Raw genomic sequence first — 14323 nt, 5'->3', positions numbered from 1 at the left:
ATGAGCCGGATCTTGAAGGCAAGACCAAATACTCAATCAACAACTATGTGTCCTCCCCTAGGTTGACTAAATCGTATGCATTTGCTGGTTTTCAATTATCCAAGGTTTCTATTCCTAGTAATGTGCATGATACATTAGTTGATCCAAAATGGAAAAAGGTGATGAACGAAGTGATAAAGACTCTACAAAAGAATGCCACGTGAGAACTTGTTACGACGGCCCACTCTAGCGAAGGCCCTAAGGTGTGGGAACACACTCTGGTCGCCCTTTTCGCTTATAGCGATGGGCCATGGTGCAGGAATACACTCTGGTCGCCCTTTCCGCTAGGTCGCCCCCTCCACCCAGGGCTACACACCTCCACACGCCGCTTGCAACACACGGGAATCGAACCCGCGACGTAGCGCTAGTTCTGATACCAAATGTTAAGCACCTAGCCAATATTACCCAAAAAACCAACCTGTCAAGAACGGAAGACATAGGTACTTAACCTAGGACCATAACATCACACCCACTGTTATGAGGCCGATGCCCACGGTGGCCTACACTGGAGATGGCCCACTCTAACGGCCCTAAGGTGCGGGAACACACTTAAGTCGCCCCTTCCGCTTATAGCGATGGCCCATGGTGCGGGAAGACACTATGGTCGCCCCTTCCGCTAGGTTGTCCCCTCTGCCCAGGGCTACACACCTCCACACGCCGTTAGCAGCACACGAGAATCAAACCTGAGACTAACGCTAGCTCTGATACCAAATGTTAAGCACCTAGCCAATACTACCCAAAAGACCGACCTGTTAGGAGCGGAAGACATAAATACTTAACCCCAGGACCATAACAGTACACCCCGCCGTCCCAAGCCGATGACCACGGCGGCCTTAAAACATCAACGGGGACCGGGTCAGGAGCCCATACTCCCTTACGCGCCCCGCCAGGGGCGTGCGGTTCACCTGAGCACGCGGAGACTTGAAGTCGGGACGTAGCGCCTGCTCTGATACCAAATGTTAAACACTTAGCCAATACTACCCAAAAGACCGACCTGTCAGGAGTGGAAGACATAGGTATTTAACCCAGGACCATAACAGATATATTAACTGATCCAAAATGGAAAAAGGCAATGAACAAAGAGATGAATGCTCTACAAAAGAATACCACGTGGGAACTTGTTACACAACCTAAAGGAGTGAAGACAATTGGATGTTGATGGGTGTTCGTGGTGAAACTCAAACTGGATGGAAGTATTGAAATATATAAAGCCCGACTAGTTGCAAAGGGATATACACAAATGTATGGGATAGACTATTAGGATACTTTTGCACCAGTAGCTAAGATCAATATAATTCGCCTTCTTATATCTATATCAGCAAATCGAGATTAGCCTTTGCAACAATTTGATGTTAAAAATGTCTTGCTCAATGGAGACTTAGAAGAAGAAGTCTACATGGAGCTACCACCTGGAGTTAAAAGTGGTTCTTTATGTCAAAAGTCTGTAAATTGAAGAAGTCATTATACGGGTTGAAACAGTCACCTAGAGTATGGTTTGGGAGATTCTCGGCTACAATGAAAGAGTTTGGCTATAAGCAAAGTAACTCATATCATACTTCGTTTATCAAACACAAAGAAGGAAAAGTAATGGCTTTAATTGTGTATGTTGATGATATGGTCTTGATAGGAGATGACCCATGTGAAATCCAAATTTTACAGGAGTATCTAGCCACTAAATTCGAAATGAAGGATATGAGAAAATTTAAATATTTTTTGGGAATTGAGGTGGCAAAATCAAAACATGAAATCTTCCTTTCACAGCGAAAATATGTGTTGGATCTTCTAGCCGAAACCGGAATGCTTGATTGTAAACCAGTAGAGACGCCCATAGAAATGAATCATAAGTTCGAAATTCTCCCAGATCAAATCCCAATAGACAAAGGGTGTTATCAGCGATTAGTTGAAAGATTAATCTACCTATCACACACAAGACCAGATGTCACATATGAAGTGAAAGTTGTGAGTCAGTTCATGCAAGCACCAAGTGAAGAACATATGGAAGTTGTCTATCAGATCTTGAGATACTTAAAGAGTGCTTCAGGAAAAATGTTTGTTATTCTCAAAAAAAGGTGTCTCTAACATTGAAGGATACACAAATTCTGATTGGGCAGGAGATCAGACAACTAGAAGATCCATGTCTGGTTACTTTACTTTTGTGGAAGGTAATCTTGTCACGTGGAAAAACAAAAAACAGAAGGTAGTATCAAGATCAAGTGCCAAAGCTGAATTTCGAGGCATGACTCATAGTGTATGCGAATTGTTATGGATAAGAAATATACTGAGGGACTTGGGGATTGAATATGTTGAATTTATGAATCTCAACTGTAATAATAAGGCAGCCATCGAAATTGCAAAAAATCCTATTCAACATGATCACACTAAACATGTTAAAGTTGATCGTCATTTCATCGAGGAAAATCTTGATGCAAAGATTATACAATTTCCTTTTATTCCATCCGGGAGTCAGCTGGCTGATATGCTTACGAAGAGAGTACTAGGGAAAATATTTCATGGAATAATTGACAAGTTGGGCATGATCGACATCTATGCACCAACTTGAGGGGGAGTGTTGGAATGAGATGTAAATTGTTACCGTAATTATAAGAAACGATTTGTTTCCTTGTGTTTTTCCTGATTCTAAGATCTAAATTGGATCTAAATTAGGTTGTAAATGTATTATAAAAAGCCTCCATGAGGAGAAGAATACACATCGAAAAAATTCTTTGAAATCATTCTTTGTTCTTTGTGTTAGTCAGTTTTAAACAAACTCTTGAGATGTTTTCCCTTATGTCCTCTACAAAAGTCTTCCTATATCCTTGAGTCAAGAAAACTCAAAAACCCTAAAAAAGTCTTGTGCAGTTCTTCCTGAGCACTAGTCACAAAAATATTTACTTCTCTATCTTCCTCTTCTCATACTTCCACAAAACCTATACCATTATCTTCCTAATTCTCCCATCTATCTAACCATATCCTCCATTTCTATTCCGAGTAATCCCAATCAGGAGTTAATTTTGTCAAAGTTGGTAGCTTAGGCTTCATTGAGAAAGTTTCAAAGTAAAAACTTGTCCAAAACCTTCATCCAACCGTTTGATTAGGTACATGAGGTTGTTCTCTATCATCATTTGCATGAGAGAGAGAGAGAGAGAGAGAGAGAGAGAGAGAGAGTCATTGTAGCAGCTAAGAATGATCCTAAATTAACCAGTCAAAATCTCAATCCTACGTACTTGATAGATACAAATGGAGATCCGACTTGTTCTAATTATACTGAACTAAGAGTGTCCTACCAAACCATTGAGCTCCCAAGTGATCTTAGCATTGGATGGGCTTGGTTATTTTGAACCCTGTCACGACTTGGCAGTTAATTGAGACTCCCGAAGCAAAGCCCTGAAGCGAAGCATCCCTTGCCAATTTCCATCACACCGATTCCCCTAACGTTAGAACTAACTTAAAACCCTGAAGCCCCCAAGCCTTCAGTCGTTCTACCGTCTCTCCTTCCACCATGGTCGAATTTGAAGCCGGGAACGTCCCCTTTAATCCTGACGGCTGGGGTCCGCCGGAGACGGTTTCTCAGCTTCTCTCCCACCATCCCTCCAATGTTCCGTTTGCTCCTTTCTCTCGTTCTGAAAAGGTTGGGAGAATCGCGGATTGGACCCGAACGTACAATAACCCTGGTCGTGCCAAAAATCCTGCTGATTCGGTTTTCGATTTTGCGTTAGACGATCCTTCACTCGTTGCCGACGATGACTCCAGCTTCCGCCTTGTCGATGGCAAGCCTCCTCCGCGCCCCAAGTTTGGGCCTAAGTGGCGATTCCAACAGCAGCGGCAACTCCCGCAGAGGCGAGATGAGGAGGTCGAGGCGCGTAAGCGTGAGGCCGAGAAGGAGCGTGCCAGGAGGGACCGCCTCTATAATCTCAACCGGTCCGGATCTAACCAGCCACGCCGCGAAGCCGCTGTCTTAAAATCATCTGTTGATATTCAGCCCGAGTGGACTATGCTCGACCAGATTCCCTTCTCTACCTTTTCCAAACTCTCTTTCTCTGTCCCCGACCCCGAAGATCTTCTTATCTGTGGGGGGCTCGAGTATTACGACCGGTCTTTCGATCGCATCAACCCTAAAAACGAAAAACGCCTCGAGAGGTTCAAGAATCGTAATTTCTTCGAAGTCACAACTACTGACGATCCAGTCATTCGGCGGCTCGCGAACGAGGATAAGGCTACAGTGTTTGCTACAGATACTATCTTGTCCACTCTCATGTGTGCGCCGCGTTCAGTTTATTCATGGGATATCGTGATCCAGAGGGTTGGAAACAAGCTCTTCTTTGACAAGCGTGATGGGTCACAGCTCGATCTTTTATCCGTGAGCGAGACCTCGCAGGAACCTCTTCCAGAGGCTAAAGACGACATAAACTCCGCCTATTCTCTCAGTGTCGAGGCTGCATACATCAACCAGAATTTCTCGCAGCAGGTTTTGGTTCGGGATGGTAACAAGGTGACCTTTGAAGAGCCTAATCCTTTCGCTGCTGAGGGAGAAGAGGTGGCTTCTGTGGCTTATCGTTACCGTAGATGGAAGCTTGATGACGAAATGTATTTAGTTGCGAGGTGCGAAGTGCAAAGTGTTGCGGACATCAAGGGACAGAGGGCTTTCTTGACTTTGAATGCCCTGAACGAATTTGATCCTAAGTATACCGGGGTAGATTGGAGGCAGAAACTGGAAACCCAAAAGGGAGCTGTTTTGGCCACGGAACTCAAGAATAATGCAAATAAATTGGCGAAGTGGACAGCGCAGGCACTTATAGCGACCGCAGACGTTATGAAGCTTGGATATGTGTCAAGAGTCCATCCTCGCGACCACTTTAATCATGTGATTTTGAGTGTGGTGGGTTATAAACCGAGGGAGTTTGCCACACAGATAAATTTGAATACCTCAAACATGTGGGGTATTGTAAAATCGATTGTAGACTTATGTATGAAGTTGAATGAAGGAAAGTATGTTCTTGTGAAGGATCCTTCGAAACCGCAAGTAAGGATTTATGAGGTGCCTGCGGATGCTTTTGAGAATGATTATGTGGAGGAACCGTTGCCTGAAGAAGAACAAGTACAGCCACCTGCTGATGACGAGGCAAGTGGTGTGGAGCCAGCTGCCACAACGAATGAGGTTGAAGAGAAGGAAACTAGTGGTGATGCTTAATGAGTCACCATTTTTCCCTCATAATTTTGAATGTGGAATTGGTTTTTAGGTTTGTTATAGACCTATTAATTAATCTAATTTTGAGGTCTTCTTAATCTAATTTTGAGGTCTTCTGATTTATGCTTTACAGATCTACGTTTATTTTGATTTAAGTGGGTACTGGTAATTCTTCATCTTGCAACTGTTTACATTCTATTGATTGCTCATTGTTCCAAGGTGAAACTCATAGATGGTGATCAGAGAAGCAGAGGGTTAAATGTATCATAGAACAAATTGTACACAATGAGGCAACTTTACTTTGTTTTGAAATTCATGGGACTTCATACATGTTTAAAAAGAGGAAGGTTATGGATGGTCATGAGCTAGAATCTAAACTGTCAAGTCAGGCCTCTACTCTCCTGATCGTAACTCAAGAATTTGTTGAGCTGCACTTTAGGACATAAGTATGTTGGAAGGTGTTCAACGTGAGCTTCATAGTGCCTCTATCGATTATCTTCTGAATTTATTCTCTTTATTTTCACAAAAGAAAAAAGGAACTTATGTGGTGAGAGAAGTGTGAGATGGGAGGAGAACAAGTGGACCTCTTCCACGTTAACTGAATTTGGAATCCTTTTAAAATTAGTGTGATGTGGAATTGAAGAGTTGAATTGTCTAGCTGATATCATGTCTTCTGCAGTTGATGACAGCATACCAGGTAAAGTTGTCTGAGGAACTGTTGAGAGAGTTTTTGTTTTGTTACATGAGGTGGTCAATATATATTCAAGGCATACTTTCTGTACATTCTATAGTACTGTGGCAGACAAATTCTGTAATTTGTAGGATGTCCTGTGTGCGTCCTCTTTGTGTGATCTCAAATGAACTTTTGAAGTTTAATACCAAACCAAAACCTATTGTTTAGATGAAATACCCATAAAGAGGAGATTTCTGAATTTAAAAGGATATCAATTCTTATCCCATTTTATGCTAGAAAGAGCTTGGTGGAGTTATATTGTTTGATTTACTGTATGGAGATGCATCCTCTTGTGAAGCTGGTAAAGTTTTGAAATGGTAGGAATATGATATAGAAAACAAGCACTTGGATCTTTTTAAAAATCTTATGGAGGGTCTTGAAATTTGTGGTTGTGTTAGATTTGATGATTATCCAAGGTAGTTATCAAATCAGGAGACCTCTTTACAAATCTTGTTGAGCATATAACCTCCATTGGGTATTTTCAGATTCTTTTAAGGAGGAAAGGTTTTACTTTGCTTGAATAATGTCAGAATGAAGGTAACAACAGGCAATTGATGGAGCCCTAGAATCAATCTTGTGCATGCAGCATAACTATTACCCTGAAGTCAAAGAAGAGTGCTACACTGCACAATATAATATGCGGATTTGAGGTACTGGGTGACAGAATAACTAGTGATCATCTAGGTATGATAAACATAGTTCTTTTCAACTTGCCATATGCATGGATTTTTCTTGCTTTATATCTTTTTTTTTTTCTCTTCATCTTTCTTTCTTTCTTTCTTTCTTTCTTTCTTGTTTCTTTCTTGTTTCTTGTTCTTCTGTCCTTCTTTATTTCTTTTTTTCTTTATTTCTTTCTTCTTTCTATCACATAGACCAGATTTTATGCCAGCGAATACAGTAAATTGGTGGAAGCATGTGATTCGTGGATGTATAGTAGGATGATTTTTTTTTTTTTTTTTTCAACCTGGAAAAGAAGCAGAAGCTCTGTATAATTTCTGGTGGTTAGCCATGAATATGATAATGGCAGTGTGACTACACCATTTTTTACTAAAAGAAGTTACAGCCAATTTGATTTCAATTGGAGTATGATATTGCATTTTATGAGATCCTACTGAGAGAACTTGTTCAGCTATATGCTTAACACAGAATCATGAACAAATCTCACCATCATTAATACACATTCACAAATGCCAAGGTCACGCATCTGCACTTCAATAAGGCCACTCATCTATCATTTGATCTACATAAGAATTTGTACAACTTCAGCTGTACACACCAGGCTCAGGCTATTTCATTTCTTGGAGACGTAAGCATAATATTGCGCCATGGGAACAACAAAAGCAATCACTAACAAACCTCCAACTACTAGAGTGAACTGCCCTCGTTTTTCTTCCGTTTCTTCCTTACTCTTAAAGTTAGATTCCCTCTTGTTTTCCTTGAATGCGGGTCCTCCTGTATCTGGAAGTCCATCAATGGCAGCAACTAGCCGTTTTGCACTGCTTATCACTGCTTCATTGTACTTCTCATCCGTTGCCAAAACTGCAAAGAGCGAGTCAGGTTCTTTGTATAAGAAGAAGAAGAAGAAGAATTGAATATCTATTCATATATTGTAGAAAACCAAAAAAAGGAGTTACAAATGGTTGATTGAATAGAGAATGGAATGGATTCCGCATCTGAAAATCTTCTTCGTATTAAAAATAACATTTTAGATCTTCAAAGACATAAAGGCCTTACCAGGGAGGTTCTCGGTCACGGTTGCATCAAGAATGTTATCTCCCACAGCCTGGATAAAACCAGGTCCTCCTGTGATAGCCCCTTCTTTTTGACTGGTTACAAGCACAACTATGCCCTTATTGCTCCCTTCCTCAACGGTGGGATACCATTTCTCCAGGACTTGGTCGGCGTACTCAAAAGCATCAGCTTTGCTCTGCATCAAAGGTTTTCCACATTTTCTAATCAAAACCACTACTTCACCAGAATAGAATCAAAGAACAAAAACAGAACATAATTTCCCAACGCAAACGATGATCATACTTTTAAGCAGCACAGTTCAGTATATCCGACTATCTGTACTGGGTTTAATGTGTTTTTTATCTCAGTGTGATCTGTATATTCCATTTTAATCATGAAACTGAAATTAACAGATCCGTTCAAGAACTATTTTAAGCCCCTGACAAATCAGTTTTGCATAAATTTTCAGTCACGGCATTTTTTTTTTTTTTTAAAATGAGATACAAATAACTTACTGTAAGTTTCCGCACTGTCACAAAATTTATACGAAGATTCTTCCTCGACTCTAAATCCGATAGTAACCGCTTCAAATCGAACTTTGTCAGCCTGCTCAAGACGCCGGCGTCATCGACGACATATGATTCGGCTGGAGGTCCTTCGTTGAGAACGTCAAATTCTGAAGCCCAAGCGGAATCTAAAGGACTGACTGGGCAAAAATTGATAGCGAGAGAGAGTGCCAGCGCGGCTAGTCCATGATGAACGTGGGAAAGCCAGCTTTTGTTACACCGAAGTGATGCAGGCACATAAACCGTCTTCTTGAGATTCGTAATTGGTGTTTTAGAGAGAGAGAGGGAGGGACATTTGCTTTGGCTCGAGGCAGAAAGAATGGACTTTGAGAAGGGTGATCTGTGGTTGATCAGAGAGAAAGCGGGAGGAGAGAAGATAGTTTCCATGGGAGAGAGTGGTGGGTAGTGGTGAGGAAATGGGAGAACATCAGAATAGGAGGGGAACAATAGAGTCTGTGTTTCTGGATGTTTTGTTCTTTTCTTTTGTGGCTTCAGATGGTCCTGAGATTTAGATTGGGTGGCTGTGTTAGAACAAGGATAAGATTGAAAATGCAGAATTGCAGAAGACGGCTAGGACTATTCAAAGGAATGAGGGTACTTCAGTTCTTTCGCTTCCCTGGTAATATTTTTGCCTCACTGGAAAAGGCAAAAGTTGATCGTAAATTCATAATATAGGTGGTGAAATGGCAAAGACATCCTCAATTTCTCAATGTAATACCCAATTCACCTTCTATAGGTAAAAGCGACATCTACTGTCCCATCGAATCCTCTTCCCCACTATGGACCTCATCCTTCTTCCATGGCCTTTCTTCTCTTCCCGTCTTCACCAAGGCCTCCCCAAAACCCCAAACCTGAAAACCCTTATTCCCTGTTCGGCCTCGCTGCCAAAACTATTGACATTTGCAGCTCAAGACGAGACCTTGCTCTCAAGACGACTGCTGCAGTCTCCGTGTTGACCCTTACGTTAAACTTAAACCTATCATCAAATGCTGTTGCTTTGACGGACAATGAACCACCGAAACCCACTATTTCTGGCATAGCGAGCACAAAATCTTGGTTTCAGTTTTTCGGCGATGGGTTTTCAATACGTGTTCCTCCGCTGTTTGAAGATGTCATGGAGCCAGAGGTGAGGTTTCTTACTCTTATTGTCATTTGTTGATATATTGGGACCAAAGAGGAGCTTCCGGTGAGTTCCATGGTTGAAACTTCCGAAAATTGTTTACTCATTGACGAAGGCCTTCTTTAGAAGTATCTTTGCGTAAATCAAGAATGGGTAAATGCTGATTCTGATCTTTGATTTTTATGTAACGAATTTTGAATAAGTTTAATGCTTACTCTGAACTAAGTCATGTGAACTTGATCTTTGAAGTGTTGGGTCGTTTTATTATTCATCTCTGTATTCTTTTCTGATTATCGAACATTTTTTTAGGATTACAATGCTGGATTCTCTTTATACGGGGACAAGGCAAAACCCAAGACCTTTGCCGCACGTTTTGCTTCTCCTGATGGGTATGATCAACTACATTAGAATAAATTATCTTAATATATTTCGGGCATTGTCCACCTTGACAATGAACTCAACTGTCGAAAATTTGAGAAGTTTCAGACTTGGTTGTCCGACCAATTTGCTTGATGATAGCATATTCACTAAAGATGCATGCTAGATATGAGTAAACTGAGGTCAACCTAGTAAAGGAACTGACAAATGATATAGCAGAATAGAAAGAGAACTCATGAAGCTGAAATAACATAAGAGGGATAGGACCCTGATGATAATAGTAGTAGTTGTATTGGATTGAATCATCCAAAAAATATTTCTGTGTACAGTATTTCCTGGAAGGAGATGCATTTCAGTTCCCATTAAATGTTTCTACTCATGCGTCACACTCAAACTGATATGACTGTTGGACTTTTACATTAAAAAGTGTGAATTTAGGTTCCGGGTGGAACTATTGGTGAGTATGGTTGCTTGGATCTGGAAAATCATTCTCAAGCAATAACCTCTTGAATGGATGGACAAGCCTTTGAGTATGAAACTTTTCAGAGTAATATAATAATAGCTCTGTGGTCCCCTTTTGATTGATTCTCATATTATTATATTTCTGTTGGTTTTGCAGATCTGAAGTTTTGAGTGTTGTGATTCGTCCATCCAACCAGCTGAAAATAACTTTCCTAGAGGTTTGTGAAATAAGGACTTTTTTGGGCTTCTCTATAGGTGGCATCCAATTATACGTATAATGAAGCTCCTTTAAAGTACATCTATTGACATGTCAATCTTCAGTTTATACTCTGTGATTTGCAGCTGTTGTCTGCTATTGGGAAATATTAGAAGAAGTGTCTCCACAAAGATCAGCACATGAGAGCTAATCATTTTGATTGAAGATTGATTATGTCCATTGTGCAAGCAAACAAAAATTATTTTCTGTGGCCATTGAGAAACATTGCAAAATTGTAACTATTATTGGATTTATTGTGCATCATTTCATATGTGGCTTTCCGAAACCACAATACTTAGAGATCTGGTACTTCCGAACATTATTTATATGGATACATTTGAATATTTTTGTGGAAGCTTCAGTGTGTTCTTTAGACTGAAGAGATTGAATCATCTGTGGGTACTCCTAAAGTGTTTTTTACAGTATAGCTTTGAGTGTGGAGAATAATCATGTACGCCATTGTAGGCTTGCCCTCGGAAATACACATTCATTAGAAAAAGTTCATATTATTGCTATCGGGATTTAACCTTTTATTTTAGTACAGTATATAATGTTGGAGTATTGGGCTATTTACCTTCATATAATTTTGTTTGCTGCAGGCTAAAGACATCACAGATTTAGGTTCACTGAAAGAGACAGCCAAGATCTTTGTTCCTGGTTAGTTTATGTACATGAATCTTTTAAGTTTGCAGCATGTTGTGAGAATATTTGCAATACATTGAAATTACTTTGCAAGGAAGTGACCCTAGTGGATATTCCTCAAATTCTTTCAGGTTTTCCTATTGCTGTTGTTGCCTTTCATCAATAATATTTTGTGTTTGTTGCAGGTGGAGCAACTCTATACTCTGCACGTCCAATAAAAATCAAGGGAGATGAAGATATCAGGTGAGAAGGGCTAACAATTTGAATTTCATATTTTTTGTGGTATTTGTTCAGGTTTTACTGAGCATAATTCCATTTTAAATGATGAAAGTATTTCCTTTCAGGGCGTATTATTCTTAAATCAATTTAATGCCCTCCTTCATGACTTCTTTTCTGCTGGCAGATGGTATCGGCAGAATTTTTATTTCCTGCCTATGAATCCTGATGTTTATAAAAAAATATTTTCGTTTTGTAAATCTCTTCTCACTTAAATACTAACAATAACCGGGAAACGGTCCAGTAGAGCCTGGTTCTATCACTGTATGCGGTACTAAAATAGGCGAATATCATTTTCAAAAAAAAAAAAAAAAAAGGAGAATACCAACCCTAGTTGTAGACTCACTAGAACACTTTGATGCTTTACCCAACACTTTGAGAGGCTATATGGAATATCTAAAGTGGTTGATTAATAGTGATTGGAACGCTCTTGCTGCATGTTTGACAGACAAGGTCAGCATGCTCTGCAAATCTGCCATTGAGCGTAGGGGTGGTTTCCATTATAGATTTATTAAACAGACTAATGATGTTCTTATCTTAACTTTTTGTGGATTCAAAGGGCAACAATAGAAAATTTTGTTTGTTCTGCTCATAAAAAACTAGATGGGGTTCTTCTGTTTAGTTCTAACATTTTAATTTATTCATAGGACGTACTATTTTTATGAGTTTGGAGTAGCTGACCAGCATGTTGCATTAGTAGCTGCAGTTGACAGCGGGAAGGTATCGTGCTTCTTTCTTTGTCTTCTCTGTCTGACAAACACCAAAACCTGAACAGGTAACTATTTCTAGGATTATAAATTTGCAGGCATATATTGCTGGAGCATCTGCCCCTCAACTTAAATGGGAAAATGATGGTGTCAAACTTCGATCTGCTGCAATATCTCTATCACTCCTATAATCAAACAGATATCTTTGTTACAGATTTTTTACTTTGACCTCTTCTACTTTTAGCTTAGGAGCAAAATGATCTCCTCTTCAAACTGATGATCTCAGTTGTATCTGTTCTACAATTTTTTGTTGTGAGAGTGCTGTAATGTTTTCGGGTGTTCCTAACACAGATTATCAAAAGCAGAGGCGAGCCAAAGAAGTTATGAACAACTCTTTGTTGTGTATGTGTTGGCCCTAGAAATCAACATATTTCTTATTTGTGGCAATGGTCTATCATTTCTTTAATTCTCTTTGTCTAGTTTTTTCACATTTAGTTGTTTTCTCACAACTGTAGGACATATTTTATGTTAAAACAGAGTCTCAAATCCGAGCACAATAAACCGAGAGAATAACTAACCACGAAGTATATAATCAAAGAGAGAAATACGTAATAGATGCTAAATCAGTAAACCAACATAAACAGCACAAAAGGCAACGATCTTACGTGGTTCGGCGACAGCCTACTCCACGGGAGGAAATGAGAATCCACTAAAATCGTAAAGGGGTGAAGCTTTGCGGCTTCAAGCATACAAAATCGAGGTCCGATTTCTCCCTCTATGAATCTCTATTTCTCAGCGCAGAGAATCCCCAAAACTCTTGTGTCTCGACGTCTCCTCAAAACCCCAAATCAGAGAGCTCCCTATTTAATTTCTTAATCAAGTCCTGACGGGGGATCCAAACCGGGTCGGGTCGGGTCGGGTAATCGGATTCAAGACTCCCGATTAACATTTTACATTGCCAAGACTTAGTTGATTAAAACTATTGTGAACTAATAGGGTAGCTCAATGCCAAGTAGGTTGCTTACTAGCACTTAGTACATTGCTCACATGCTTGTCATAAACTAAGCCACTCAGATTGGTTTATGTACCAAATTGAAATTATAGGATAGCCAAAATTAAATGAAAGTAAGGAATTTGTAACAAGAGCAAACATTGATAAAGATATCAATCCATATCAGCAAAACAAAGATATATGTCAAACAACTTGATTGGAAGCATTGCTAATATATTTACTAAAAAATGTTAGGTCCTTAAATTTCAACAACGTGTCGGTTCTATTGGTTTTTTTTCCCTTTATCAGACATTATCCATTTATCACATATTCATTCATTGGAGCATATACCCAATACAAGGTACAACAAGGGAATCGTTATTGTTCTCTCCACATAACCCTTTTGCATTTGCCTTTCACATTCAGCATAAAAAATAAGACAACCACCATATTCAATAATTGTGAGATTATACCCAAATTAATCCATATTTTAGACAATCTTTAAACAAATTGGATAACAACATGCCAAAAGAATCAACTTAACAGATAACCTTTAAATCTTATTTATGGTAAAAAAAAACAATTAAAAACATGTCAAAACAACTATTAAACTAATAAATAAACAGTTGAAATAAATTTTAAGAAAAAAACTTCTTTAGACTAAGAGTGAATGAAGAATGTGAGATATGTCTAGTAAAAATAAATAGAAATAAAAAAATGAATGAATAGTATTCCCATGACATATTCTAATCAAATGAGAGAAGAAAGTCTAGTAAGTTTGTTGAAGATTTCTAGAATCTAAGAATCTGCTATTAGGGGAATAAGAGAAAAATAGTCTTCGAATCTATGTGAATACATTGGGCATTCAACAAATGCATACAAAAATTCAGTTTTAGGAAAAATAATATTTCAATTTAAAAAAACTAAACCTATTGTGGAAAGAGATAAAGATTAGTCAATAAACACTTTTGAAAATAAAACACCCACTAGGAAACATTTGATTTCAATTTCTTTCCTTCACTAAGGGTGACCTGTGTTTAACATTAAGTAGAGGACAACCATAGAGAGAAAAGAGGAGCAAGATGTTGTGTTGGGGAAGACAACAACATTTTTTAGGGAAGAGAACAACATTGTGCAAGTGAAAGAATGACATCAAACAAGAAGTGAATTATTGTTCGGCTTGAAAGGAGTTTGAAAATTTTCTTTGATAAAATAAGCTATCTTACAGTAAGGAAAG

General features: G+C 39.2%; 3 protein-coding genes across 3 annotated transcripts; 2 read left to right on the top strand and 1 right to left on the bottom strand.

Moving 5' to 3' along the window:
• The first annotated feature begins 3389 nt into the window (after positions 1-3389).
• LOC137955965 (eukaryotic translation initiation factor 3 subunit D-like) lies at positions 3390-5579 on the top strand. The gene has a single exon (XM_068803211.1). The coding sequence runs from the start codon at positions 3539-3541 to the stop codon at positions 5225-5227; it is 1689 nt and encodes a 562-aa protein (XP_068659312.1). The 5' UTR covers positions 3390-3538; the 3' UTR covers positions 5228-5579.
• A 1529-nt stretch (positions 5580-7108) lies between these two features.
• LOC137956483 (UPF0603 protein At1g54780, chloroplastic) lies at positions 7109-8743 on the bottom strand. The gene is made up of 3 exons (XM_068804006.1): positions 8204-8743; positions 7692-7884; positions 7109-7496 (listed from the first exon to the last, which is right to left on the bottom strand). Exons 1-3 carry the CDS (start codon positions 8639-8641, stop codon positions 7249-7251), a joined length of 879 nt encoding a protein of 292 aa, XP_068660107.1. The 5' UTR covers positions 8642-8743; the 3' UTR covers positions 7109-7248.
• A 304-nt stretch (positions 8744-9047) lies between these two features.
• On the top strand, positions 9048-12534 carry LOC137956761 (uncharacterized). The gene is made up of 7 exons (XM_068804375.1): positions 9048-9380; positions 9684-9763; positions 10372-10432; positions 11070-11127; positions 11298-11355; positions 12036-12108; positions 12194-12534. Exons 1-7 carry the CDS (start codon positions 9054-9056, stop codon positions 12284-12286), a joined length of 750 nt encoding a protein of 249 aa, XP_068660476.1. The 5' UTR covers positions 9048-9053; the 3' UTR covers positions 12287-12534.
• The last annotated feature ends 1789 nt before the right edge of the window (positions 12535-14323 follow it).

The sequence above is a fragment of the Aristolochia californica genome, unplaced genomic scaffold, assembly GCF_029961685.1.
Source record: "Aristolochia californica isolate CCGP_79_NKW_82.1479 unplaced genomic scaffold, dmAriCali1.0.hap1 SCAF_2, whole genome shotgun sequence".
In the NCBI taxonomy this organism is placed as follows: Eukaryota; Viridiplantae; Streptophyta; class Magnoliopsida; order Piperales; family Aristolochiaceae; genus Aristolochia; species Aristolochia californica.
This window is presented reverse-complemented; position numbering and strand designations above follow the sequence as displayed.